This window comes from Hyposmocoma kahamanoa, unplaced genomic scaffold (assembly GCF_003589595.1).
Source record: "Hyposmocoma kahamanoa isolate Upper Pololo Valley unplaced genomic scaffold, ASM358959v1 86, whole genome shotgun sequence".
Classification (NCBI taxonomy): Eukaryota; Metazoa; Arthropoda; class Insecta; order Lepidoptera; family Cosmopterigidae; genus Hyposmocoma; species Hyposmocoma kahamanoa.
In genome coordinates, this window is record NW_020654289.1 from 1,094,699 (window position 1) to 1,119,476 (window position 24,778).

Genomic DNA, 24,778 nt, shown 5'->3' on the forward strand with positions numbered 1-24,778 from the left:
ATTATTGTTGTGTTGTGAACCATATGGTTACGTCTTACATCATGATGAAAAACATAGCACGTTAGTAATTTCTTATTCCTTAATACACAATGCACTATTCTTCCGTATTTAAAAAAATATTTGTAAGCCGCTTTGTTTTAAAAAAAAAATCAGGTTTTAGGGGGTTGTAAATCTCGTGTCGCTGATACTAGTCACGTTAATAACTCAATTTCCCTAAAAATGTAGATTACATTAAGGCAGTATTGTTAAAAGTGGTTTAAAAGTAACCTGTGAAACTTCTTGGCATTACAAATGTGAAGAACTTCAAAGAAAAAGCTTTAGTAAAAATTTTATGATACTGACGTTATGAACTTACCAGTTTGGAATGTATTGTCGTTAATGAATCCGGGCACAACGTTCTGCTCGAAGTCCAGCATATCAAAAGTGTCCTCGACCACTTCGTTGCAGCTATTTGAGCCCTCATTGGAGTCTTGTATGACGACATCTTGGGCCGGGCTGGTGGGTTCCAGCACTTGGTTTTGTTCGTCGTCGCAGGAATTTTGGATGAGGAATGGCGAGAGTTGCTGCTCGAAGTCACTACAAAGAGGAATTTGAGTTTACACAATGTCGTCGTCATGTAAAACGTTGGCGGTTGTTGGTTTTAGAATAAACAATTCTATTTTTAAATTTGAATTACTTCCGAACTACGAAGCTTAAGCCTCTGTACGCCATTTTGAAATATTTTAAAAATACATTGACTTAAAACTTTTTTTTATGGCAATTTAATCTATCATGGGACTATGGAACTTCGCAACTCATTAAATCAACAATTACGTATTACGTAATACGTAAGGACTTTAAAATAGTGGACAGGATCTACACTTGAAAAAAAAAAAAACTTTGATGACTGATAGCCGGCAGATAAGTTTGGGTCCCATAACAAAAAAAAAATTTATTGTCACAGAGTACTAAATGACAATATAAACTTAACTGTAATGGATACTAAAGACCTCTGTCGTTTGTCAGCAAACAAACATTTTTCCTGAGTGTAGGTTAAATGCTCAATTGACTCGGCGTAAAATGCAAAAATCAGAATTTTATAATTTAACTTGTACGAAGTTATAAACAGACTGTACAAAACGTGTAGTTTACGAAATCACCAACACGCAACGGGCCGGGGCGTTGCGGCATTAACTCTCTAGTAAGAAGAGACCATAGCTCGTCAGCGGGACTTATAATAAGTTGACGATGATGTTTTAACACTTATGATATTACCGCGCAACCTTCGTGAAGAATTGGTCATTTATCAGGCATAGATATCGAAATGCAAATAAAAATATAACGAGGACATACTGCAAATGGACTGTAATCAATAACAAGATCCTTGATAGAGTCAATCACAACATGATTAAATTCTTTACTAACAATTGTTGCTGCAATAATAAAATTGTACTTGTTGCCATTATTATGCTTAAATGGCTCGGATGAAAACAAGTGACATTTTATCACGTTAAAAACATAATGAATGTTGCATTAACTTTTTTTTCAGTGCGAGTTTCTTATTGACCCTAAAATGCCTCCGTGGCCGAACGATTAACATGTTGGTCTTCCACTCAAAGGTCCCGGTATCGATCACCGGGCCGGGAGAAATTTTTGTATGGCTTACATTTATTTCTCTCGTGAGTTTGGGTGTAATTTGTGAGTGTCTATGTGTGTCCATGGCACCCGTGACACAGGGTTTCCCTAGTGCGGGGCTATGAGTGTGTGGGTATTCGTTATTATTACTGAGTGATGCTTTTAAGAAAATTTTTGTATTTAATGTTTATTGATTTAGTTCAGACTCGCGTCACTTGCGAAGAACTAACGCGACATTAAGCTGTATTTCCTACTCTAGGACACGAAATGTTCAAATGTGGAAAAAATACATTATTTAAATACGCGACCTATATTTATAATTTGCTATATGTCTTTAAATGGACGGATGGAAGTGCCTTCACCGCGTTGACCTTTAAAAAGTCGCAAGCGCATGACGAGTACACTCTTACCTTACAAGTTATCAAGGCAAGGTGATGAAAAGGGCAGCGTTATACGCTACAGTAAATCCTGGACAACTTTTAAGCAGTAAATATAGTACCAAAACAGGATAAAAAAAAGTAAATCACGATATTTCCCGCATTTCTAAGTCAAAACTAGCCCGTAGTTATGTACACGCATCGAAAGTGTTTAGGCATCAAGATAGTTTTTTTTTAAATATTTGATTACTCCATTAAACTTAATTATTGTATCATTATATTAACTGCCTCCGTGGCCGAACGGTTACCATGCCGGACTACCACGCAGAGGTCCCAGGTTCGATTCCCGGGCCGGGAGAAATATTTCTATGGCCTACATTTATTTGTCTCGTGAGTTTGGGTGTAATTTGTGGTTGTCTATGTGTGTCCATGGCACCCGCGACACAGGGTTTCCCTAGTGCGGGGCTATGTCGAGTGTGTGCGTTATTATTATTATTATTAATAATAATAATACAAAGATCGAACACACAGAAAAAATTCTTGCACCGTAGCAAAAACAAAATTTCTATGTGTTCGATCTTCATAACAAATCAACAAACAATCATAACAAAACTCATCATCGTCAAACTTAAGACTTATAGTCTTGTCGATGGAGCATCTTCCAGTAATCTCTCTTATAAGCCAGCTCACGACACGACACCGGCCTTTTCCTTTATTTGGTCTATGTAACTGCTCCTAGGTCGACGCCTTCCCCTCGATCTTTCCCTCCAAAATGGTCTTAAAGAAGTTGTCATATCAAATGTCCAATCATGTGTCTATACTCTATAGTATTCAAGACCATTCTTTTCTCGTTTACCATTCTCGATACTCCATCATTGGTTTTCTTTTCTATCCAACTTATGCCCTTCATCCTACTCCAGCACCACATCTCAAAAGCTTCTAATCTTCAACATTTAATAACAAAACTAGTGGAGTTTTTTGACAAAAAATCTGTGTTAAAAAAATTAATTAAAAAAACCTGATTTTCAGTAATTGGCAAAACCGTGCTTGATTCCTAGACACTTTTGATGTGTATATATACATAAATATGGACTAGTTTTACCATAGAAATGCGGGAAATTTGTATTTCGTGACCTATTTCTGCCGCCAAGCAGTAATGTCAGCATTATTGTGTTCCGGTTTTGAAGTGTATGGGTGCTAGTGAAATTAGGCATATGAGACTTGTCAACATACATCTCAGGGTGACGGGCGCAGTGGTAGTGCCCCACAGATCTTTGCAATTTAAAGGTCTGAGTAGCAATGTAATTGTTATACACAGGCGTGTAGCTTACCATCAGACACAAGACTCGTTCGTCTCGTCACTTGATAAGAAAAAAAAAACAAAACAAAAATGAAAAAGAAGTTTCTGCTGTCATTGTTCCCTTAAATATATTCGTTCGCAACATTCACAAAAAAGCGCTGATAACTCAGTGGGAAAATGGTTGTGTCTCAATTGAGCGGTTGACGGGTCGAACATCTTGTCATAACTAACGCATTTGCATTTTGGTAACTTTGGAGATATTGGCACTGTCAAATCTGTCACTGTCAATCATGACGATTTTGCTTAACAATAAGAAAAATAGTCTTAAAATATTTAGGTAATGTTTTAAAATTAAATTTAAAACAAGACGTATATATTCTAAAACAGTCGTGAAAAACTAAAATAAGCCCCTGACATTTTTTTCGAAATGGCGCTTTCGCCATTTCTACAAAACATCGACGACATATACTTGAATAATTTTTAACCAGTTTAAGTTTACTGAGCAAAGATAATAAATACTATAGCTAGTAATATAAAATATCCTCCCACAGAAAGTCATATTATTTTACGCGGCATGCATTCAATTTAAAGTTAGTGTCGACTTCATTAAACAAAATACGATGTATGTAGGCGTCCACGTGTTGATCTCTATATTTATAGTAGCTGTTGATACGTACATGTTGTCACTGCAGTGCGTACGAAGTTCTGATTAGAAGTGGTGCACGATGGCGGAAGTGCATATCATTTCTCATATAGTAAACTGATATTCAAATTCAAAACATAGCATGGCAGTATATCACATGCAATGTGAGATAAAACCGCCCGTGACTTATTTATTTCAGTTGATAAAGCTATGTTGCCATTATTAATTTTTTTAGGTAAAATACCCCCTAGAGTAATTCATTCTTTTATTTATTTGGTAGAGAACTGTTGTTATACATTTTGAAGAACAAGGATAACGATATGAAATTGCGTATATAGGCTCTCTTCTCTTTGTCGTTTAATCATCAAAACGACGAAGGTTATCATTTACATATTTCTAATCTAATCACTCTCAAATATCACATGTAAAAACAACTTGAAAGATGTAAACGGAGCTCTTCCTTTCATTTTTGTCATTCAAGTATGCAGAAACAATAGAATAATCCTTATGTGTAAAGGCTCTGTTTCATGTCAGTTTTAAGATTATGAAATGACAATTTTTAAATATGAATGGGAAGATATGTATATTTATTAGAAGCGTTTACATGTCATGTTAGAGTGAATCCATTATTTGTACGGACAATTGAAATTGTGGACGTGGTTTAAAAGAAAGCGTATATCTCAAATGGGACTGATTCAGATCCTTATTATAAAGATGAAGAGACGGCTGTTCAATTATTTTGCTGGTGACAAAGTTTTGTGTCTTTGCAAAACACGCCCGGATAGGTACCGCACTACCAAATTTTAGAGCGGCATTATTCTAAAAATCAAGATTAGTATGAAGAGTCATGCAATCATAGGCATTAGAGGTTGAAGATCTGGGTAGCGCATTTGTTATAATATATTTTCCACCAGCTAAACCGAATGATTTTCAGTTCGACGACAGTAGATGTGCGACTATTAAATAAGTGTTGTGCTGATACAGTCATGGTGTTTCTTCTCACTTAAGAGCTAAGTTCTGGTCAGTGGAGGCCCAATATTGATTACCTAATAAGATACGAATGTTTACTTTTTCACTTATCTGATCTAAATAACTTCGTTCAGATCTTCCCTTCTCTATTGCTTCTAAGATACTGTTGCATCGTATCAGATGCCCAAATATCTTTCCCAACGCTTCTCTATTATCTTTACTAAGCTCTTCTTCTGCATTATTCTTAGCATCTCCTCACGATTTTTCTTTCTGTCCAAGTGGTTCCATTCATTCTTCTAAAAAAGATATCAAATGCTTCCAATCCTCTGACACGTGTCATGCATTGTCCCAAAGGCTGAACAAATTTCTTGGTTAAAATACCCTGTATTATCACAGAGCGTTGGTGAAACAAAGGTTATTTCCAAACAAATGTAAGCCCCTTATCAGAGCTGTATCAGTAAACGGGTGCGATTTTAAACACGCGTTTAAAGACTGCTTATCGTTCACGGATATTACTATTCTTCGTGTCGTGATATTAGAGTATATTTCCTAACATTACATTACTGCATCCCGGTTTTGAAGAGTAAGTGTGATGGTTAAACTGAAGGTACATGGGACTTGTGAACGTTATTACGTCTCAGGGAGATGGGCGCAGTGCTAGCGCCTCTCGGATCTTAACTATTCGAGGCTCTGAGTGGTATGGCAACAGTTATGGGAAGGCCCTTAACATGAGGCGCACGACATACGTCCCATCATTTGATATAAAAAAAATGGTATTTGAAAAGACAATATTGTTTTCCCAAAACGTGGACATTGAATATTCCTAAGTGTTCTTCATCAACATCCACAGCCCTATTTCACCCACTACAGGATTTGTCCTTTCGCAGTCTAAAGCGTCAATCACGATCTTGCGCTAGTCTCACCCATCTACAGTCCGCGAATTTGACGACGTCTGATGTTACTATAACCACTCCTTGGCAACCATTCTCTCTATGGAATTATGTTAATGCACCGAACATGACACGCTTTATGTTTAACAATTTTTATTTTGTTAGGTAAGTTTATTATTTATGGTCATTACGATTACCAGCTGACATATAGTGATAAGAAGATCGACTAAACTACGCGGATGGCGCAGCACTTGACGTCTCGAATCGATACCCCGTGTCCCGCACTATTTTTTTTACTTTGACAGATGACGTTCCCACTAACTGGAAGAAGTTTGCTATTTTGCTCGCAATTGTGATTTTTATTTTTATTTTATTAAATAAATCTAATTATTAATACAAGAATCGAACGCTCAGAAAAAATCGGCCGGATTCGAACCGACGTCTTCTAGCTTACCGTGCCAGACGCTGCACTAACTAAGTCACGGAACGAACCAACGGACGTCACGAATGTTTCTATGTGCTTGCGTCGTATCTTTGTATTTGGTTTTATCAACGACTTTTTAGTCGTAGCGCCATCTTTGAGAAATCTATGAAAGTTTTATCAAACAGTTAGATATCTTTACAGTTACCAGCCCTGGCGAGAGATGTCGCTATTCACTGTATTTTAACTTTTTATTGAATTGTCATCTCTCAAAACTAGAAATGTCCCAAAAATACCTTTCATTGTTTTCCATGTTCTACAAATTACGCCAAAAATACATTTATTAGACGCTACTGTAGGTATTATAATAACAAATTGAAAGACAGCCATTTTTTTCTTTATCGTTGGTTAATTACAAGCAACAAGGGAGAATATAGGATATTTCATAAACCTCTGAGACAACTGGTTTAACTATCCACGTATCTATCGAGTTCTTAGGTTTTCGCGATTGTTACACATAGGAAATGAAACTATTTTTCCGACCGACGTTTCCGACGGGCCCTTTACAGGTCCCATGGTTATTTCCTATGTCCACGTATCGCTAGGTACTTTGTTAATTTCTGTTCTGATAGGTGTCACCGATTCTTTTATTTTTTCAATCAACTTGTTGTTGAACATCGTCAAACAAATTTGTTGAAATTATCGTTTGTACAGTGCGTATGTCGCTGTTACGTAAACTGTCACTCCCTTCGCACCGCGCAACTACCTCAGGAACCGACTCAGTTAAGCGGTAGGCCTATAAATAAATATATTTAAAAAAAAAGCATTTCAATGTAAGCATTATCCAGAAAACAGTAAAGAGATCTTGTAAATTTCCTTAATTCGTGAGTTACATTTGACTTGAAATTTTTTTATTACAGTCATAAACTTTTTATGGTTCCATTGTAGGTATGTATCAATTCCGTAATTTAACATTCTAATCGCGTACGATTCGCTATACGCGGCATCGTTAAGTTAGGCGCTTGAAACATTAAAAAGAAATTAAATATCACAGCGGCGTTGCACCAAGACTCACTTATTTCTGCGTCATAACGTCATCGTCAACATACATACACATTTTAAGGCCTTCATGGTTATTTACTAAATTATTTTCATTATATACCTACATGTTTCCTATCACAGTACAGTAGCAGTGGGGCTCGTTCTGAAAGAGTTCGTTCGGGGAAGTACTGCTACCTTACCTATTTCTGCCGCCAAACAGTAATGTGAACATTACTGCGTTCCGGTTTTGAAGGGTAAAGGTGCTAGTGAAATTACAGGCATATGCACAGAAAAAAAGGATTTCTGCTAATAAGAAAGAGCAATTTCTCAAAGTATTTGCTAATTCTGAAAAATATTTATTAAAAATAATAAAATATTGCCATTACAAAAATACTGCTTATCTTTTTCTAATACAATTTTACTCTTAACTTTATTCTAACTTTTAGACAAATACGTTCACTTCAAGATTTTATATCATTTCTAATCAATTAATTGGACATTACTTACATCAAGAAATTTTTACCTCTTACATCAAATTTAAATAATCTTAAATGTATTCAAAATTTCTTGGGTGTATTTTAAGAAAATATATTCTTAAACAAAGAAATCAAACTACAATTGTAACAAGCACAACTTTACCATGCAATTAGTTCCATCACGCCACTGCTAGATGGCATTAGTTGTACTCTGAAACGCCCTATCGTTTTGTTAACTTCAATAGTATAAGTCATCTCATATACTTTGAATTAGCAATTACCTGTAGCATTTATACGGCACTGAATGGTACTCAAGTATTTGAGAAGATCCAGTCCTATTTCAGTTACTTTTTAAGATGTTTGGCACTTAACTGTGTGGTTTCACGCCGGTGAAGACGTACTGTTGGGTCCATAACCCTGTAAATTTACCCTTTTTGATATTAGAAAACGTAAATCTTCAGTCAATTAATCAAGTACCTCTCAATTTTTCATTCTCTTTATTCAAGTCAAAATCGGACATTTCTACTGTTGTGGGCAGGCGTGTAGCTTACCACCAAAGCACTTTGTTCGTCCCGTCACTTAATATTATAAATAAAAAAGTGTTATTTCTGTTTGCTTTCCCTATATTTCGAAACGGTTATGCGCTCTATCGCGGGTTGAGGGCAGCACAGCAACAACACAACAAATAAGGTATTTGTATTTCGGACTTTCAAGATATGGCAACTAACCTTTTTTTTAAAAAAAAAATGTCAAATGCGCTGATTTTGTTTAGCAACAAATATGAAACTAAATGAGAATTAAAAAATTCAGTGTATAGGGGTTGTAGATCTCATTTTGCTGATTCCAGGTGTGTTAATAATTCAATTTCGCTTAAATGACTTTTGAATTGTTTAAACCTGAACTTAAGCGTGAAAAATACAGAGAGCGGGTGCGGGTCGGGCGCGAGTCGGGTCGGGTCGGGCGCGAGTCGGGTCGGGTCGGGACCGCGGTGGGTCTAATTCCGTGTATTTATAGTATAGAAGTGCATTGTGTAGATTACTTATTTAGTTTTTATATAAGTCCTTTATATTATATGGGCCCTAAGTTGCATGACTCAAATAAATACACGGGATTAAACCCGCCGCGGTCCCGACCCAACCCGCGTCCGACCAACACGCGCTCTTTGTGTTTTTTTTTTTTTTTTTTTTATTTATACCTGACAGGCAAATGACTCCACTCCACCTGTTTCACGCTTTATTGTGAAAGGATTTAGATACTCGTAGTTCTTGGCAAATGTTGTATAGGCCTATAATTGGTGAACACATTTACATTGATACCATTGTTTGTATTATGATGTGAATAGTTCTGTTTTGCTGTTGTACCTTTTATATAAAAAAGAAACATAGATTACGTTATTTATGGTAAGTACGGCAGAGCAAACGACAGCTTTAAACATAAACATAACTGCCTACCCTCTTTCGCAGTCGACGATTACCTTCATCTTCGGTTACCCGTAGCGTTATCATTGTCACTCACTTTCTTCCGACAAACCTCACTCACTTTATTCTCACTCAATGTATCCACGAAAAGATATCATACCGTGGTAAGAAACCCGTGAACGTGAAAGAAAGTGATAACTCAATATGTGTCCCACTGCTGAGCACGGATCTCCTCTAACGAGAGGTTTTAGTCCATAACAGACATAGTTGTGAACCTTCTTCGGCATGCAGGTTTTATCACAAATTTCCTTCACAATTATCGAGATTTATAAAACAACACAAACGTACTTAACTTAGAAATTAATGTCATTGGTACATGACGTTATAGGGATACGAACCGTCGGCCTTTCTATTGAAAAGCAGCCGTTATCCAGCTGGGCTCTTCTCTCTCTCATAACATAGTAAATCAAATAACATCGCATTCTTTTTCATTGTATGTTGCAAAAGCCTCCGTGGCCAAACGGTTACCACGCTGGTCTGTCGCGCATAGGTCCCAAGTTCGATTTCCGGGCCGGGAGAAATATTTGTATGGCCTACATTTATTTCTCTCGTCAGTTTAGGTGTAATTGTGGTTGTCTATGTGTGTGTCGGTGACACCCTCGATACAGGGTTTCTCTACTGCGGGGCTTTGAGTGTGTACGCGATTGTACCAAACAATTTTATCATTTATGAATCACGAAAAGTTTGTATTGAAAGTTCAATAAAACAATGCGGTTATAGTATTTTTATTTCGCTTATGTGATGCTTGATACTGTACATAGTTTGTTTATAACTGCAAACACCGTATGTGAAATTACGAGACAGTAAGTGTCTATGTGTCATATGTACCTACATTATATGTATATTACATAAGAACAATTAAATGACTTCCGCTTGAGGTGTACGCCACTGAGAACAGCGTAAAGTAAAAATGGTAGCACGGTTGCTTCTCGATTGTGAGATCGATGTTTCGAGTTCCTGTGGTAGCAGTGGTGTAGGAGCACGTCATAGGATTGACTTTATAATAATAATGCACACACTCATAGCCCCGCACTAAGGAAACCCTGTATCGCAGGTGCCATGGACACACACATAGACAACCACAAATTACACACAAAATCCCTAGAGAAATGATTGTAGGCCATATAAATATTTCTCCCAGCCTGGGAATCGAACCCGGAACTTCTGCATGACAGTTCAATATGGTAACCGATCGACCACGAAAGCAGTTTGAACTTAATTTCTAAGTAACGATCATTCGTGAACGATGAAGGAAAAAACCTGCAAGTTCACAAGGTTCACAACCCTATTTGAAGTGAATAAATTAATTATTATTATTTTCAAACGTGTGAAATCGCTATCCATCGTACAATTAACGGCATATCAAGCCACACACTTGTGTTCGAATATCGCCTTAATAGTAACAGTACAAGATCCGACAACGTGTAGCCTGATATGCTGCCATCTGCAATTCAAGAGGCTGCCTAGTACATAAATCGCCAAGTTTCCTTCAAAAGGGTACTCACTATTCAGCCTGGTCACTAGAGAGTCCACTGTCGGAACTGGAGCTGCTAAGTCCTTCGGGTTGTGAGCCATTGTCTGCGCAAAGGTTGAAGTCGGGCATTGACTCCTCGAGGAAGTTCAAGGAACCCTGCTCCAGGGAGAAGATGTTCTCCAGGAGGTCATCGGAGGCCGGCCAGGGGTCCGCCTAAAAGAGAAATAGTCTTTCAACACGAATTTGGACGCATGTATAGTAATCACTTACATCAGTTACAGCTTCGATTTTAAGTTAAAATTGTTCTGGTCATTCCTGTGGTATTTGTGTATTGTGTAATTGGTGTAAAGGTCTGACTAAATCAATTTATTATACAATCATAAAATCAACTTCTCGTATTAAAATCACACAGCATTATCTAAATGGATGTTTTTTTAGATAATATTCGTACATAAAAATAGTCATACTTATTTAATACCAGATAGTTAATAGCAGTAAAATTGTGATAGAAATATAGTAAATTTTAATATCCTAAATGAAAAGTTTCATTTATAACAGTAGAATAAGTTACCCGGAAGTAGTATCCCTTTGTAGATAGCATAGTTTGTGAAGGACATACTGTACAATCAAAATAAAGGCCCTATACTTATAAGAATTTTAAAAATAAACATAAGGATGAGTAATGTTTAATTTTGTATACCATGAAATAAAGATATTCTAACACGCAAAATAGGCGCCTTGACGTCGAGTTGCGGACACCAGCCCGTTACACCAAGTACCAAGTAAAGATATTCTGAATTTTAATTGTCCAAATAACCAAAAAATAAACCCCATAACTAAAACTTATTTACATAATTGGCATTGCTAAATTTAAATATAACACCAAATTAAATAATAATAAACAGATTAATTTTATCCAAAACTTATTTATATCAAACATTTCACTTCATGATGTCATCATTAAACAGAATCACCTTTGTTAATACAAAATAAAGCCAAATTACAACGACTTTATTGCTTTCTTGTGAAAGTTAATTAGCAATTAGGTAATCGCCTAAATTAGCAACTAATTTGTAACGAAAAATATTTAACGCCTTACTTAGAAAAGTGCATCTTATGCTTTTGCAATACAGGCTATTACTAAATGTGCTGTCAACCTGTAATACGATGATTAAAACATTGCTTAGCAAGATGACTCATTTTACAATCTCTTGTTGCAGGGCAATGTCATCAGCGTTTTTTGTTTTCTTCTAGTGCAAAAAATATTATGTAGTTTGCACAATGTTAACTAAAATCATTAACACTACTAAATTCTAATGGAATCACTTGTTAAAGTTCTCTTACTCCATTCCAAATAAATTGCTTTTTTATCAGAGATGATTTATGACAACTCAACAAGGACAAAGTGGACTATCTATTTTCTGTTCTAAAAGGACACCTGGTAGCAGAAGTTATACATATAGATAGATTGGATAAATGCGCTTTTGAAGTTATCGTCATTATTTAAAATCTCTGATAAATTTCCATTGCGACTAAGTACTAAATCTTCCAAAAGATTATTGTCCCATAAAAGTCTGAAATAGTACATAATAAATTCTGATAATGCATTTCATCACAGTCTGTGAATTACGAAGTGAACTCACTTTCAAACTGGTACTTGAAGTGTAAGAGAAAGGAATGTTTCAGAAGCACTACTCTCTTTTTTTATGTTCTGTAATATTACGTAAAATATATTCTTAATTCTTGATGAATAATGATGATAGAATATTGTTAATGCAGAAGTTTCATCATTAAACAAAAACTTTCATCATAACTCTCCATTACAATCCATTGTAATCATGAAGTATTCGCAGATGCATAGGTAGTAAGTAGATGGAGATATTGTTTTATAAATTAATATTTATCTTTTTTATTACCTGATAAAATAAATAGGACATTTATAAAGGTGATACAAACACTTGATATCTGAACAAGAACTACAAGATAAGAATTGTAAGTAAAGTATTACATCACACTGGAAGTCACAAATTAAAAGTTAGATAAATTAAAACAAAAATTTACCTCAAATAAAGACATTAGATCAAGTTTTTTATCCATGTTGGACACTTCACTATAGCATTGATTATACAACAATAACACTTATAACATTAGAAAATACACTTTGAATCTGCAAAAGTAAATTGGAATTTAGTTGAAACTTGAAGAACTTTTAGTAGACCATTCACTATCTCTTCGTAGTTCAATTTAAGAATTCACCGGTGGAAATTTAGATGGCATATGGCAGTCGCACCGACCGCATGGTGCCTAGGTGGCAATCTATTATGTATATCGTCGCCGTGTTTACGATTGGAGTCCGGCGGCCGCGAGAACTAGCGCACTCAATACAACAATAACCTCGTTACGGAAAACTGACGCACTAATTAGGACGTTAATTAAATCAGGAAAATAAGTGCAAATGTATATAATCGTAGGAGAGGCGTCGGCGAGCGAGCCACGTTCGTACTGAAAACGAAATGAACGGATAACGGTAAAAGTGGGAGTGTAGCCCACGAAAGCTGCTTAACCAAGTTCAATTCACTCGCGCCAATCACTATTACTTCTACGAGCGTCTGGCGCTTCACTCGCTTTGATCCGCAATTTGTTTACACTTATTTTTTAATCAGTCGTTTTCTACGGCCTCTACCTACGTCGCGGCTTTTAACATCTATCCACCAACCTTATCAATGGTTGATAACCCGGTATCTTTACGTCGAATACGATTTAATACTAACCATCAAACTATCTTGCTGGAAGCTGTCCACATTCAAATTAACATTCTCCAATTCCTGGTCATTTCTTGTGAGATACTCCAAGATCCTGTTCACATTGTCTTCGTATTCATGAGTCATTTTGATTAGCCAACTTCCATTCAAAGGTCATCCTAAAGATATATATAGCACAATAGTCGTATTATAAATTTCACAGTATCATAGATTTTGATGATGTTTTTACAACTTAAATAACATTTACAAGCATTTTAGTTTACAAAATAAAATAAAAACATGACATTTCCCGACAACTTCGAACGTGGAAATAATGACGTCACAAAAGTAGGCCACTTTTCGTCATTTCATTGGTTCATGGCTGTGGTAAAGCAGTTATTCCCGCTTCCGCCATCTGTTGACGAGTTTTAAAACTACTTGCTCCGATACGTTCCGTTTTACGTTTTATGTTTAGTTCAAGTTTAAGTTCATTCAAATTATCGAGTTCTTAGGTTTTCGCGATTGTTACACATAGGAAATGAAACTATTTTTCCGGATTTAAATCGCGTATATTTGCTTTTTCACAAATCTTTTGTTTTGTTTTTTGGTTTGTTTGAAAAAACAAATATACGCGATTTAAATCCGAAAAAATAGTTTCATTTCCTATTCATTCTTATTAATTCTTGAGTATTTTAATTTTGAAATATCATAGTAAAATTGTCATTTTTTTTATGCTATCTGCTACTAATTCTGGTATTTTCTGAATTATAAAAAGTGAAAGTCTACGAAACGTAAAAACAATTTTCTAATAAATTAATTATGACCACTCGCGCAAAACTTCAAGAATATAATAATATATTTAAATTAAATATCATTATACTTTGTGTAGCAACGAACTTGTGATTAACGAGTTGTTCGAATGAGATCACTTATGCTCACCTTATCTTTTATTTTAATAAAAATATATTTTTAATTTAATAAAAATTAAAGAGTAAAATAAAAAAGTAAGGGCACAAAAATATTATGTTCATTCAGAACACCCGAGTTCTCAAATGAAATTCTGAGAATTTGCGCCTTAAATTTATACGTTAGAGTTTAAATTTGTAGGTTCAGAAGACAATACCTAGATTGTATATATTTATTATATCGTCTGTTTAAATGTAAAACCACATAAGTGACATTTTCCACAAAAAGTATTTAATTTATATAGCTATGGTAAGAAAATCACTATCTTTCTGCAAGTGAAACTCAATAACGAAAACGCTATAAACTTAAATCTGCAAAAAGATGGTGAATTTCATACAACTGATATATATAATTTGGAGATTTTTTGTGGAAAGTGTCACTAATTAATAATATCATTATGTGGATTTACCTTTAAGTAGACGATATGTAGTTGGGAATATCGTACTTTGCTCGATTTATAAAATAAATAGGATACCTATAAATAAAATTATTTTGTATGAGTTGAAAGAAAACCTATTGATATAACAAATCAATTATTCAAAAAGTAGGTACTCATAGTTACACATTATAATACAACAAACTGTATTGGCTATTGCAATTTGAATCTTTCTTCAACGACTTAAGGTTTAATGGCAGATTTTAACAATTTCTTTACAATATCCTTTTGGCACGTTCTATTGAATCACTAGAAATAGTGGTTCAATACGGAGAGCGCGCACTGTAAAGGGCTCTTTGCGCCCTTCGTGTCTTATAATAATATGGGCCATTAGTAAGAGGTGATGAAAGGGAGCCCCTCTACACCTTTACGGGGTGAAAGAAAAATGGATCCTCTCCGGGAAATAAATCTGCTCTTCCGTATCTGTACCGAAATAATATTTTTATGAAATTGTTTCTTTCGATAACCTCGGTGGCATAGCGGTTAGCACTGTGAGCGATTGATTAGAATGCCCCGGGTTCGGTTCTCGGTAAGACCAGTTTAGGAATTAAAGCATTTTAAACTAGATCTAGTGTGAGTGTTCTGGGTGATGCCGCTATTCATTACTATGGTACTTTTAGTACAGGGAATTCCCTAGTCTGAGACCAGGCAATTATTAATAAACTAATTGTTGCCTGTTACTTTACGTATTCATTAACATAAATAATAAATAAATAATGTATTTGTTGAGTACAAGAGTAATACAAGTACCAAAAGGTGACAATTAAATAAGAAATAAATATAATCCATGGTAGTGACCCGTTCAGCTCATGCAGGTTGTCTAGATCTATCATATCGATCCTGGTTAAATGTCAAATGTGCATTTGGAAAATACTTATTACAATTTAAATTAGAATGCGATTTAAAAAAACTTTAAGTCTTGTAAGGAAAAGTCGAAACTTTCTAGTTTTCCATATAACATATAAAATCAGAGTTAGATTAGTTAGTGTCGACACTAATTTCAAAGTTCCGTTCAAGTTCAAATTTTTCCCGTGTTTAATCGGTTTTTTGTCCGTTGCTTTATTTCAGAATTTATTTTTATACAAGTGTATTTAAAAACAATTTTAAAAATGCATATCGCTGTATTATACGTGTTCTATTTAGTTCAGTTGATATAAAAAAAAATCATGGGTTTATGTGAAGTACTTATTGAATACAGCGGTTTCCTTGTAAAATTTCGAGGTAAATTAATATTGTAAAATGTATACAAATGTTTATTTACAAAGAGCAACCCCTACAATTTATTGTTCTTCTTGGGGGATTCTGCTTTACGAATGAGGAGCAGAGTTTAATCAATATGACTATTTCAAGTGTAATTTGGTTAAATAAGAAATAAAGATTAATTGGTTTTGGTTTTTGTTTGAAGTGCTGGTTGGCTGGTGACATATAATTGTTATTGATTGTGTTACTGTGTTTTTCTAGCGCATGCCCTATTAAGTTTTAACAATAGATTACACCTGCCTTTTTATGTACGCCAACTGTACTCTATTTACATATATTATATGTATTAGTGCCAATGACCAGAATTGTTGGAATAAGCAGTATAATAACCTCGGTTTTTTACAGATCATCGGTCATGAGCAGATTTTTTGTGCAAACATAAGTACAGGCAGTACGCAAGGCGACAGCGCGCCATATTTAATAGTACGTTGTGTAATAAGGGCGCGGACGGTAAATAATTACTAACGAGAGTTTATTAAAAACCCGAAGTTGAGGGCTGAGGGCTTTAAAAGTTTGTAATTTTTACCGCCGAGTACAAATGTTTCATCACATTTGCGAGAACATGGACACAACGATAATTTATTTCTTGTATGAATAAATATCGCTTCACAACACGACATTTATGTACGGATTTCGCAAATGGCAGGGCTATTAAAAAAAAAATTCTTCCATAGATAATACAACTCGAACTAAAATATTATAAAAGACACAAAGAGCATTAGAGCTCCTTGTGAAAGAGTTCGTCTAGGGAAGTACTCCTTACATATTTTTGCGATTTAAAGCACTGATTGGCACTAGAACTGTTATGGACAGGCGTGTAGCTTACCATCAGGCATACACGACTCGTTCGTCCCGTCGCTTGATATTATAAAAAAAAACAGACGCATGCAGCCACAATGTATTAGATATAAAATAAATAATTTCCAAATTCAAAACGTACTGCAGAATTTGAATTCACCAAATAAAATTAGTAAAATATAAATTGCAAATGTTTAATTTTTTTATACTTGAAGTTTATGAGAAATGTACGTCCAAATTTTTCAAACATAAAAACTTTTTGCTTAATATTGACGTAAAAAATCCACAAGGCGATAATTTTTTTTTTTTAATTTATTGTATTTATTACATTTAAAAGTATTTAAAAACAAAACATTCCAGTATAACATAAACTTAACTAAGTTTTTCTGTATACCGCTCATTCGTCGTACAAAAATATTTCTATGTGTAGTGTGCGCGTTCGTACTCCTTCGTGTTGACATTTCGTGGTGTGCGTGAGTTCGGTAATATAGGGTGTCAATAAACTTACAATTTTGTACATCCTACTGTTGAACACGGATATAATATACTAATTCTAATATAATATAATATAATACAATATAAAATAATAAGTGTAATAAAAACTTTTTCGTATGTATTATATGGAGTTAGTATGCATAATATTGTTAATTAAAGTTGAATAGGTATAATATTTATTACATACTAATATAATTACTTTTAATATAAATTATCATTATTATATATATTATTACGTATTTTTTTCTAAAAAGTACTTTTTTAATCTAGGTTTGATATTTTTATAATTTAATGATACTTTTATTTCTAATGTAATGAAAAAGCCCGCGGATATAATTTAGAACATTACTGTCGACTTTGCCTGCTGTTTTTACTATGTTTGTATGATGAAAACAAATTTTATGGTAATAAATCTTTAGCTACCTATGTTATTAATATTAATCATCTACTCAGGTATTTGGGGTTTACTAAATAATGCAATAGGGTTAGGTTAGGGTAGCTTTGTAAACGAATGTTTGGTATAAATGTATTTATGAGAAGGTAGGTACAGTCGATACCTCAAAATAGCTGACACTCTAACCAACCGTTGATTCTGCGATAAGTTTGAAGAAAAGTGACAAACTTAACATTTCACATATGAGCTGTAAAAGTAATTGTGGTATAACTTTTTTTTAAAGCACACTCACAGCCTGGTACTAGAGAAACCCTGTGACCGGCTAAGTGACCATTTGTCACTTAGCCGTCTTTTAGTTAGTGGACGGCAGAAATATTTTTCCCGCCGCGGAAATCGAACCCTAGTATCCATTCCTGGTAATAACAGACAAATCAACTAGGTGGCGCTTATTGCACTGGTTTTTATGGATCGGCTATTTTTATAGTTCGTTTAATATTAGCGCCATCTAATCATATTAGTAAGCGTTAATTTATAAAGTGTTTTGTAACACATAACGTCATCTGTTATATAGTCAAAGTTCAGAAATTAATTTTAGCCCATGGTTAATATTTGAATAATATTACAAGGAAAAAACTGATTTAAGCATATTTCATATTAAAGAGGAATTAATTGATATCCACGGCCATTTACATATAAACTACTTTTAGGTTATTGATCAGCGCCATCTAGTTGTAAGACGGGATTTTGACCTTTTCGAGATTTGCCATCTGTAGGATGGAGATTAGCAGTCCTCTATAGAGTTATTGGTCAATGATGTAAGTGTTGTCAGGATTGTGCAATATGGCCTACTCTGCCTCTGCCTACCTCAATGGGAATCCAAAGACCTAGGAAAAGGAAGTCCTATTATTTTATGAGAATATAATAAGCACAGTGAAGCTGAAGGATGTATAATTTGGTTTTTCGGACGCCTTACTTCTACAAAATAAAATAGGCAACTGACTGACGAAACAGTGAAGTTAATATGACATATGATATAGACAATTATTAACTCTAACAAAGGCGTGAATGGTGTACATGAATGTGTTTAAATTGCAACAATGTCAGGCATTTCATTGCTTTCATGTTTTCGCATAGCAAACTGTCTTTATGTCATAGGCAAGTAAATTAAACTTAAATTTTATTTATTTAATTGAAAAATTTGTAAAATTATTATTTTACAATTCCTTTATGGAGTAGAAGAACTCCCTTGCGAAGAAGTGAGAAATTACAGAGGTCACAGGTAGAAATCAGTGTTGCCACACTTTTGCACCATTCACCAGTTTATGTGTATCAAGTCGCCTAAATTCGCCCCATTTTTTTTAATGCACAAATATTTAACTAGATTCGTATTTTTTTCAAGGAATTCAAAAGCATTATAACATTAAAAAAACAGTCTAGAGGGGACCTACTACATATAGCTCTGACACATTTTTTCTGTATAGCAAATACATGGTTTAGCTCTACGCAGTTCCCCCAGATGATGAGGCCATAACGCAAGCTTGAGCAGACAAATGCATGATAGGCCATCAAGGCAGTCCTCTGATCACATATGTGCGTTAGGTGGTGTAAACCAAATACAAAACGATTCAGCTTTGCACATATTGAATCAACCTGTGGTTTCCATGTTAGTTGAGAGTCCAATACTATGCCGAGAAAATTGCTGGATGAGCATTCCACAATTTCATCTCCATGACAACTTACAGAGACTTTCTGGGGCTTTCCATTATAATTATAAAATTGTATGAGCTTTGTTTTTCAAACATTTACTTTCAGATTGTTTCTCCTAAGCCAGTCAATAATATTACATATAGTGTCATTTATTTCTTTTTCATAATCTATAAATAAATAAATAAATAAATAAATAAATAAATAAATAACGCACACACTCAACATAGCCCCGCACTAGGGAAACCCTGTGTCGCGGGTGCCATGGACACACACATAGACAACTACAAATTACATCCAAACTCACGAGAGATATAATTGTAGGCCATACAACTATTTCTCTCGGCCCGGGAATCGAACCTGGGACCTCTGCGTGGCAGTCCGGCATGGTAACCGTTCGGCCACGGAGGCAGTCTATGTCAGAATTCTTATTAATAATGATTGATATGTCATGTGCAAAAAGAGTGCATGGATATTTTGTCATTTCAGGGAGGTCATTAACATACAATAAAAACAGCAATGGACCTAAAATACTTCCTTGAGGCACACCGTATTTATTAACTTTAAACTCTGATCTGTGGGTCTCAATCTCAATATTATTATTTAACTCCACTACCTCCACACACTGAGTTCTGTTGCTAAGGTAACTTGCTGTCCAGTTATGCACCTGGCCACGAAAACCGTATGTTTCTAATTTGGATAGTAGAGTTCTATGGCAAACGCAATCGAAAGCTCTACTCATGTCAAGTAAAACAGAACAAACAGGTACTTTCGTATCTGCAAAAGTTGAGATATCTTTGATTGCCCTGAAACATGCCTGTGTGGTAGATTTCCCTTTTGAAATCCAAATTGCTCTACTTTAATAATGTTGTACTTTGATAGGAAAGCCGTAATTCTTTTATGCATTACCTTTTCAAAAAGCTTTGATATTACAGATATAAATACAATAGTTCTGTAGTTTCCCAAATGGTCTTTTTCGCCTCTCTTAAACAGCGGTTTTATTATGGAGATCTTAAGAGGCGATGGAAATGTACCCTCCATGAAGGACAGGTTTACCAAGTATGCCAGTAATGGTGATAGTTCATCAGCACACGATTTAAAAACCTTAGTGCACACGTCATCGTAACTGGTAGAGTTTGTGTTGTTGAGGGATTCTATTAAAATTTTTATTTCCGCTTCGTCCGTGGGATAAAAAAACAAACTTAACACATGCACCTTTGGAAAAAAAATATCGTTATTATCTTGTCCCGGTTCCGTAGTCGATAAGTTTAAATTTTAAAAATGAGTGTTGAACTCTGATGCTATCTCTCGCGGATTTTCAATCTTAATTTTATTTACGGTAATGTGTTCAATAAAGTGTTTGTCACGTAAATGTTTGTCCTTGTTGTTTATTATGTTCCAAGTAGCTCTATTTTTGTTTTTAGCAATGTATGTTGATGTGAGTGGCGACTCAGGTAGCATATAGTTGTAGCCTTTTTAATTCGGCTGTGTACTTATTAAGGTTATACGAATAAATATCACTGTAAAATTTTAACGTCAGGTTGTTGTAGTTTTTTATCATTCTGTTAATGGAGGAATTTCGGCCAAGATTACTACGTCAAGAGACTATGTAAAACTATAGTATTTGCTTTTTCGTGACAGTTTGAAAGGGATATTAAATTCAAAATTAAACGGTAATTGGGAACAATCTATTAGACCGTTTGTAATTTTAAATATAAATATTTGATCGAGTAATTGCCTTCGCTGTTTTAGACTGTGCATATTGAAATAATTTTAACGGGCGTTATAATAAGCAATGAAGTTGATTAACTTTATCGCAATGGTAAGCCAAATGATACAAGAAACGCTTTTGAACCCGTTCAATCGCATTCGAATGAATCTTATAGGACGGTGACCATACTACACTTCCGTTCTCAAGACCAGATCTAACTAGGCTGTTGAAAATACTTATTTTAGTAGATTTATATTTAAAATCTTTTCAATTTCTAAATACAAAGCCAATAGACACATAACGTTTAGAGGCAATTTTGGTAATATAAAATAAATAACATAAAAAATAAAAAGGTATTTATTTCTCCACAAAACACAAAGAACACAAAACTTAAAAACGAATAGAAAAAAAAGCAATTGAGTGATGTGGACAAAAAGGTTAAAGGTTTGCAATTTAAAGCTCTGAGTGGCACTGTAACTGTTATGGACAGGCGTGTTGCTTACCATCAGGCGCACGACTTGTTCGTCCTGTCACTTGATGTTATAAAAAAAAGTAACCTACCTTTCGTAATAACTAGTAATAAGTTAAAGTTTAATGGCTATCCGTGTAAATTTATATATATTTTTCATACATTTAACCTAAAATTTAAAATTTTGTGCTGCTAGGAGTTTTAATTGGGGACCAGTTGTTACTAGATTTTTGTATAGATAGGAACCATTGCTTACATCGGTTTTTAAAAGTAAACAACGTTTTTGCGTTTTTTACTGGAGGAGCACTTACTCGCTGCGAAACGAAAGCTGCCCCTGTACAAAGTTACAGGAGGGAGAGTCAATAATTGAAGATGCGGATATCCAGTGGAGTTTTTGGGCCAGATACTTAGGAGTCAACGAAACCCTCCAGGTATACACCGAACGGTTTAATTTTAAAATATGTAAATTTGTTATATTTAACAAATTATAGATATTTAAAAAAGGTGTAATATGAGGTCGCGGTGGTACCTTGAAACAATACCTAATGCAGGAGTTCTAAACCTTCTGAATTTTATCGGCAGTTTTTTTTGTAAGACGTGGCGAATATAACTACATCTAAGTAATCCAGTATTGACAATACTAGCGAATTTGTTAATCTCACCCAACTTCACTTCACTGATGAATGGCCTTAATTTGTAAAGGTGCTTCAATGAAGCGTAACATTTCCCTATTTTGAACTAAACATGTTTTTCAAAACTTAGTGAACCATCGAACAACAGACCTAGGTTCCTAACTGTAGGAGCCTCATTGATCCGCTGTCCTCTTACCATAACCACGGGATTAGCAGTTCTAAGTACCTCTATTTGTTTACGAGTACCCAATATAGTATAAGAACATTTTTGAGCTTTAAAGAGATCGTTTTTATGCGACTATTGCGCGTTCTTATCGAGATCCTGATTGAGTAAATTCACAGCACAATCAATGGCAGTTCTAGACAAATCCGCATGAACAAGCAATTGTGTGTCATCTGCGTAAATATGTAATATAATCAACTTCGTTACTTATTATAACGACCGTTTAAATTATTTCAATTTGCACAGTCTAAAACAACGAAGGCAATTCCTCGATCAAATATTTCTGTTTAAAATTACAAACGGTCTAATAGATTGTCCCCAGTTACCATTTAATTTTGAATTTAATATCCCTTTCAAACAGCCACGAAAAAGCAAATACTCCCTGCTTTATATCGTCCTTTGCCGTAGTAATCTTGGCCTAAATTCCTCCATCAACAGAATGATAAAAAACTACAACAACTTGGCGTTAAAATTTGACAGTGACATTTATTCGTATAACCCTAATAAGTACACAGCCGAATTAAAAAGGCTACTACTATATGTTACCTGAGTCGCCACTCATATCAACATACATTTATTTATACATAATTTACCATACTAGTAAACTATACTTTACACCCGTGGTAAAGATTATTTTTCTAATGTAGGTTTCTAACGGTAGAAGGTTCAAATTGCATGCTCTATTAAAAACCACATCTTTCATTTCTTAAGTAAAGGCGCTAACAGCTCCGAGAGCAGCCGTATCTGTTTTTACAACGTTTTTTGCCAGTATATTTCGTAGAAATGCGCAGTCGATGACCGTCACAATAACATTTATCCAAAGAAATCGGTCAAGTGTGAGGTGTTTTATTATTTTTAACCCACTTCAAAAAAGGAGGACGATCTCAATTCGACTGCATGTTTTTTTGTATGTATGTTACGCGATAACTATTTTGATGAAACTATTTTTTTTTTTGAAAGACCTCAGTCGTGGTCCCATTAAAATCTGATTGTGGCGAATTAGGAGATGACTTTTGAGGTCGGTTTTTTTAATATTTTATACGGTACAACTACAGATAACTGACTACAAATAATACTTAGGAGTATTATACACGATTATTTATACTTACAACCTCGGAGGACTATGTTACTAATTTCATAAACAACAACTTTTGTTTCATGACAATGGAAGAATGACATGGGAGAATTCGTGAAGAAGAATTGGTGCAAATCCAGCCTGACCGAAGGATTTTTTTCTTAATTTTTCGATCTTTGTATTAAACAAAACAGTATTGTTTATGTAAAGAAAACAAACTATAAGAGCGGCGGTGTGCCAGTGATAGAAAGGTTGGTTTTTATTTGAGAATTCGACGATTCGAATTTATGAATGTTTAATAGCAATATCTCTCGTTAACGGTGATAGTGGTCAAAGGGCTTGCACTGTAGCCGTTGGATGGCTTAGTAGCAGTAGAGCTCCTTGTAAAAGAGTTCGTCCTGGGAAGTACCTACTGCCACTTTACCTACTTCTGCCGCTAAGCAGTAATGTCAGCATTAATGTGTTCCGGTTCTAGGGTCGTATTCTAGAACTCTACTCAATGTTCAAGTCAGGATTGCACTGAAAACACAAGCACTGGAAATACGACCCTAATGGCAGGGACTTGAGTATGATTTCGAGTGCTTTAAACCATACTCAAATCCTGACTTGAGCATTGAGTAGAGTTCTAGAACACGACCCTTAGAAGGGTTTATTAAATAAAAAAATGTCGATTTGCCCTTTCACTTGATGTTAAATCATGTTGTCAATTTTACTGTGTTTCTACTTATTGCAAGTTGCATTTACCTGTAACTGTTTGATACATTTAGTTTTAAGGTGTTCTCAGTTTACATTATTAAGATTGTAATAATATAACCAAGTTGATATCTCTATGAACATTACGCTAACTATATTGTTTGATTTTCTGTTTTGTAAAAGGCCATATTTATTTACTAATATTATTCTCCCCGAATTTTGTGAAAAATATCAAATATATACAAAACAATATTTAAAAATTAATTTTGTGAAAAAACAATACATACATACAAACAATATAAAAACAGAACAAAATGGCGTAATGTTCTAAATCTTAAAGATAAATATTCTCCAAATGCAGCTATTTAATTTGTAAGTTACGTATATTATTTATATGTTTAATATATCTCTGTAACGGTAAAAGACAATATCATAACAAAAAATACCCGTTGGAGAAGGTTTCTAACCCTTAAATAAATGTAAAGTCCCCTGTACAAC

General features: G+C 34.6%; 1 protein-coding gene across 2 annotated transcripts in view; it reads right to left on the minus strand.

The window, feature by feature from the left end:
* The window catches only part of LOC113234755, a 37,878-nt gene extending 24,278 nt beyond the window's left edge, over positions 1–13,600 (minus strand). The window contains exons 1-3 of one of the 2 annotated variants that reach the window (XM_026470220.1): positions 13,455–13,600; positions 10,715–10,896; positions 356–576 (exon numbers count right to left, since the gene is read on the minus strand). In XM_026470220.1, coding sequence (XP_026326005.1) covers positions 356–576; positions 10,715–10,896; positions 13,455–13,571 — 520 coding nt within the window. In that variant the 5' untranslated portion in view covers positions 13,572–13,600. Of the gene's footprint in view, positions 1–355; positions 577–10,714; positions 10,897–12,744; positions 12,851–13,454 lie in introns of those variants that run through there. The other variant, XM_026470221.1, reaches the window with a different exon arrangement.
* Between the last annotated feature and the right edge of the window lie 11,178 nt (positions 13,601–24,778).